This window comes from Procambarus clarkii, chromosome 12 (assembly GCF_040958095.1).
Source record: "Procambarus clarkii isolate CNS0578487 chromosome 12, FALCON_Pclarkii_2.0, whole genome shotgun sequence".
Classification (NCBI taxonomy): domain Eukaryota; kingdom Metazoa; phylum Arthropoda; class Malacostraca; order Decapoda; family Cambaridae; genus Procambarus; species Procambarus clarkii.
Window position 1 is genome coordinate 45,473,534 of NC_091161.1, and position 6,025 is coordinate 45,479,558.

General features: G+C 45.8%; 1 protein-coding gene across 3 annotated transcripts in view; it reads left to right on the top strand.

Annotated features, from left to right (window-relative positions):
* The window catches only part of LOC138363916 (F-box/LRR-repeat protein 16-like), a 153,614-nt gene that overhangs the window by 344 nt on the left and 147,245 nt on the right, over positions 1-6,025 (top strand). For 2 of the 3 annotated variants that reach the window (XM_069323377.1, XM_069323378.1), the window contains exon 1: positions 1,445-1,670. In XM_069323377.1, coding sequence (XP_069179478.1) covers positions 1,486-1,670 — 185 coding nt within the window. In that variant the 5' untranslated portion in view covers positions 1,445-1,485. Of the gene's footprint in view, positions 1,671-6,025 lie in introns of all 3 variants that reach the window. The other variant, XM_069323376.1, reaches the window with a different exon arrangement.

Sequence of the window (6,025 nt, forward strand, 5' to 3'; positions counted from 1 at the left end):
TGGTGGTGTTGACCGCTGGCTCCCCCGGGGCAGCAGCAGCAGGCGCAGGGCACGACATGCCCCCGCTTCAGTGACCAGTGTGACCGCCAGGGAACGGGCCGCAGCGGCCTGGAGTCCCAGCCGCTGGAAGTGCTGGTGGTGTATGTGTGTGAGTGTGTGTCGCACTCCTGCCGCCTCCTCCTGCTACGTGCTGCTCCACACTTCCCCGTGTCACCTGTGTCATGCTCGGGCCCGGCCTGGGCTGACACGCCCTCCTCACCACTACCGTCTCCTGTTATGGTGGTGGTGATGACAGTCCCATCCGCTGCTCGGAGCTCCTACCTGTGACTGGTCCGTTGGAACTCACCCGCTGCTCGGAGCTCAATCCCTGCTCGGAGCTCAACTGCTGCTCGGAGATCACCCGCTGCTGGAAGCTCGCTTTTGTTAGTGAGAGTAGTGAGGGGGGCCGTGAGCCGCTCCAGCCAGGTATGAATGTGAGACCCCACTAGCGGCGAGGTGGTGTGTCGGCTTGTGGGAGCGGGCGTGTACAGGCGGCATTGGATCCGCCCATGTCCCTAACAGCACAGGAGGTGGTGGAGCGCGCGGGCGTGGAGTTGTCTAAGTGCATCACGGGTCTTGGGCTTCGCTCCCGCAGTAGGGAGAGAGAGGTGCGGGAGGCGCCCCTGGGACCAGGCGGCACCAGTGGAGGCGGGGAGGGGGGCAGGATGGGCTCGGTGAGGCGAGGTGGGGTTATGGAGAAGGTGGCTAACGTTCTGTGTGGAAACACTGTCGCCTCAAGCGGACTCGTTAATGGTAAGACAAAGATGGACAAGCCCGTCCCCCCAGAGAAGCCCAGTCGCTTCCTGCTGGGGAAGGTGAGGAATGGCGGAATGCCCGGGCCCCCGTTGGGCAGCCCCGCTATCCCTTTCAACGGTCACCAAGGCTCGCCTCGGCCGTTGAGGGCTTCGCGGTCCCCAGCACATATCCTGAGGGGACACCGCTATCTCTCATGGGACGAACTTATCCGTGACGAAGCCTTCCTAGCTAGATTTTTCACGTATTTTTCACCCATCGAAAGGACTGTACTGGCACAGGTGTGCCTCAGATGGCGCACGGTGCTCTACCAGCCACGGTTCTGGCACGGCATACGGCCTGTCCTCAACTGCCGTGAGATGCGTCACACCAACGTCGAGCTCACCACAGACATGCGACGACGCTTCTATGTGTCGGTGCAAAAGCGCGGATTTGATTCCCTCGTCCTCATGTGTGCAAATGACGAGGACCTTATGGACCTGGTGGCAAACTATGCCGTCAACCACACCAAAGCCCTGCGCTCGGTGGCTCTCCGCTGCTCCAACATATCCGACAAAGGACTGGAAACTCTCTTGGATCATTTAAACGGCGTTTATCAGCTGGAGCTGCAAGGCTGCAACGACGTGACGGAGGCGGGGCTGTGGGCGTGTCTCAATCCCCGCATCGTCTCCCTATCTGTGGCCGACTGCATAAATGTGGCTGACGAAGCAGTGGGAGCCATTGCTCAGCTCCTTCCCTCCCTGTACGAGCTCAACCTTCAGGCCTACCATGTCACGGACGCCGCCCTCGCCTTCTTCAGTCCCGCCAAACGTCCACACTCTCAATCCTGCGGCTACACTCCTGCTGGGAACTCACCAATCACGCCGTTATCAATATAGGTTCGTATAGTTCTTGCTCTCATTCTCTTCACATGCCCAAATTGACCGTTAAACGTGCTGCCCTCATTTACCGAACCCTTGCAGAATGGTAGTTACCAACAACGGCTGTTGACGAGTCAGAATCACTGTTTAGTAACTTAAGATATTGCTTTCTTGAATTCGTGAACTTAAGAATCTGAAGTACTTCCTCCAATTATCTGTTTTTGCTGATAATTGCTCAGAGTATGTGGTATATATATATATATATATATATATATATATATATATATATATATATATATATATATATGACAGGAAACTGGTCGCTCTTGAGTCTTTAGTTTTCCCAATGAGGTCATCGCCCACCCTCCTTTAAGAACTTAAGTGCACATTTACCCCAGGCGCCCAGAGTCTCAGAGCCTATCGGCACGAACCTGTAACAACGTTCTAGGTCTCTGTACTTGTTGGTTTTCTACACACACACACACACACACATATATATATATATATATATATATACATATATAAATTTGTGAGATATATATATGTATACACACAAAAGTCCTTCAGTTTGATTTCAAAAAGCATTCAATATTTAACGCTGATGTTGAATTTGTTGAAACAAAGTTAAATATATCAACAAGTAACAAATATTTGTTAATTAGTGAGAACAAATAATTTATTTTTTTGGCATTCATGCGTTAAGGACATTGTTTGTAAAAATCTACTAATAATTAAATAACTAAACATGAACATTGAGAATCAATTTGTTATTTAAATTCATAGTATACCTCAGCTACATGTTTGCTTATTTGTTTTGTTTTTGTGCTCAGACCACGTGGTAGACCTAACACGTGATGCAAGGTGAATGGGGGGCGAGATATTTCTTACTGTGATTAATTAATTGTTTTCACATATAGATTTGTTCCATCCTTGCTTGAGTTGACAGGTGTTGATCACTGGTGTGTTGACCAATGTGTTGACACCTTTAGTCAAGCGTCAGTATTACTGTATTCAGGTGTGTTACTGTAGTCAGGTGTCACTGTAGTCAGGTGGCTGTTCTACTGGAGTTAAGTGTTCTAGTCAAGTGTTAACGTGTGAGGTGATCCCTGGAGGCTGACCTGGGGATCAACACGGGGCTGCATGTTGCACGTTGCATGGCGAAATATTTTATAGACTGAGCCCCTCACCAATGGCCAGTCAGGCTACTCTTAGAACAGGGCAGACTGAGGCGTTTTACGAGCCGACCCCTCTCACGGTCTATGATATAAGGATGTGATAGGAAGCCTCCTCTCCCACCCCCTCCCTCCCACATACCTTCGGAGGAATGTTTAACTTACAGCCCAAACATTTCCTTAAAAATTTTGACAAAGTTTCCTAAGTTATTTCTGGCTTGAATAAGAACGTATAGTCTTAACTAGTGTAATAATGAGATGTATTTTAAGGCAGTGACATGAACCTTATTATATTAATACACGTAGAGCCGGCGAGGATGGTCATACCATAACTAGGTCAACCCGAATTAGAAACTAAGGTTGTCCTCTCCATAGAGGCCATCACTGGACCTGAAGGCGACGTCGGAGGAATAATTCACCAAAGAGCTGAGCCCTAAAGGTGCTGACCTGAACATAAGAACAAAGGCGAGACTTTAATATAAGTGAACATATATCAAGAAGAAGGAAGGCATGAGTAAAGTGAGGAAAGTCCCTAGGTGGAGGCAGAGGGAGGACGTATAGGCCGCAGGATGAAGCGGGTGTGGGGGGTGGACAATCGATACGGGTCGTCCACGAGGCTATGACGTAAACACACGGGTCGACCCCACTCACGTGCTGCCCCGCCAACACTTGTTTACTCTTTTGTTTACACCTGTCTCTAAGGCAGAGGTGACGCTAGAGGGTGTAAGTGGAGGTGGTAAGTGGAGGGTGGAAGGAGGCATGTGGAGGGGGGGGGGGAAGAGGCAAGTGGAGGGTGATGGAGGAAAGTGTGTGTGTGGGAGTGGGGGTGTGGGGTTGGAGGAGGCAAGTTGGAATGCTTGTGTTTCCCGTTCGTGAGCACCGAGCATATGGACAATGTTGGACATTTATTTTGCGTTCGTGAGCAGCGCGTGTGACATGATGAGCTCTTATTACTAACACTTCGTGATACAAAATATGTAGCACATTGGCATTATTTCCATCATTTATGCAGTGGTTCTTGGTTTAGATTTCCTTTAATATTGACTCCAATAAATGGAGAAATCTGGTGTTATTGTACTGCAGAAGGTGAACAAGAGGCCTTTAACTGAAGATTACTAGCAAAACAACTGTAAATACAGATAACTTATCAGCTATATAGTAATGGGAAATAAAGGTCAATAGAAGATCAAATTTAGTTAATATCTCACTTCAAATGTTTGTATCGGTCTAAACAAATGAGCTATAAATTGGACCATCGTGAAGAGACAGATGACGTTAATAATGGTCGTCTTTTTATGCAATTTGCGTGAAGCTTTTCTCCTTCCGATAAAACTTTAAATTCGAATTTAAAGAAATGTGTGTACAAAGAGGACAAAATATAAATTATGAGGACAGAAGCTACACGAACTAATAAAGCCACTATTATGCAAAGCGTTTTCAGTAAAACTTAAAATAATTTGGAATACCAAATTATTGAAAGCTGTGTTGGGTAAACACTAAATGCTAAAAGGCAAGTTACCCAAAAATTGGAAAAATTAAAGAAAAATAATAGGTGAGTACAATAAAAAGGTGATACTTAATGACGACACTCATATATAGACTATTACATTATGGAGTCACTATAGTTCTAGCAACAGTACAGTAGTTTATTTACATTTGTAACAGAACGGAAATACTAAGCAGTAATTCACTGCTGGCCAAGTATAGAGCTACCTGCCCTATCATACTCATGCCGGTGATTAGAGCTGTAGAGCTACGATGTAAAAAACAATTAGTGGCTTTAGGTATTGTATGTACCATCTCTATCTATAAATCCAACTTTATGTTTGTAACTCATCTTCTATGTATGTACTTTTATCTGAATAAAAAAAAATATGAATTCGAATTTGAATTTGAAACCCGCGCAGGAACCACCACCGCTTCGTCTTTATTTTAGATGTCCCCCAAGTGCACCTTTATTGATTTGATTTTAATAACATTAATAATAGTAAAGTTAAACAAGTAATATATATACAGTCTGATTACAATCATTACATTTACATCAGATATAATTTTTTCCTCATCAGCATTCTAAAATAAGTGAAAAAATGGGCATGTTGTTGTTGTTGTCAGGTCGGCCATTATTAAATTGTCGAGTATGAGCGAGGCGTCGGCCGCGGCGTCACCTCGGGAGGGAATTACGTAATTACACTCGTCACGGCGTTCATGGTAGGTGATTACCTGGATTGTTTAAAGCCTTGTGGAGTAGTGGCAAGGATTTAAATACCAGCGGGTAATGGATAACGACGCTGTCACTACGAAACGCTCGTGCCCGATAAAATCACCTGAAATATTGTTTTGTTTTGCTGATTGTAATGCAGTGTTTGTGTTGGCGGGGAGGTGGGGGGGGGGGGGAGAGAGGAGGGGTCGTTGCTAAGGAATCTACGACTATGGTTGTGGAAATGGTCATTATATACCACGCTAGCGATACCAAGGACCCAGAGTGGCTATCGTGCCAAGCTACCAACATCAAGGGTCTAAAGCAGGTATCGTACCAAGCTAGCAATACTAGGTCCTAGTATTGCTACCTAGCTACTAAGCTAGCTAACTAGGTCCAGACTGGTTATCGTAGGAAACTAGCGATTCCCTGACGGATAGTGCTTATCCCTAATTTGGTTGAAGTTATTGAAATAAATATATTCATTTTTTTCGAGGGGATCTTAACACTCAAGTGGTTTGCAGTGGTAGTAGTTAAGAGCAGTCGGCCCATAGCGATTGGACCTGAGAGCAATTGTTGGGCATGGCAAGACGTTTGGGCACGTCTCCTTCCATCTGATACCTCTGTTCACCAGGCAGTAAATATAAGTTAATTGAATTTAGCGGGGGGGGGGTGGAATCTGCATGCGGCCTTTCATTGAACTCAGTGCGGCCTTTGAAACCAATTTTAAATTCATGTGAACAATAATGAACAATAGCACTCTAATACAATTGATAACTTGCAATGCTTTAATAGTCAGACCTTAAAATGGAAAAACTATGGTAAGGAAATCTGTGATCCAGAAAATATAATAATTAATAATAGTTAATTTGATTGGGGACAGGCAGCCCATATTTATACATACGTTAGGTTTATACCGAGGCCCCCCCCCAAAAAAAAATAGAGTGAGGGGATGGGCCTCGGTAGGGGGTTGCACCCTAGGGAGGGCCACTACTGGCACTCCC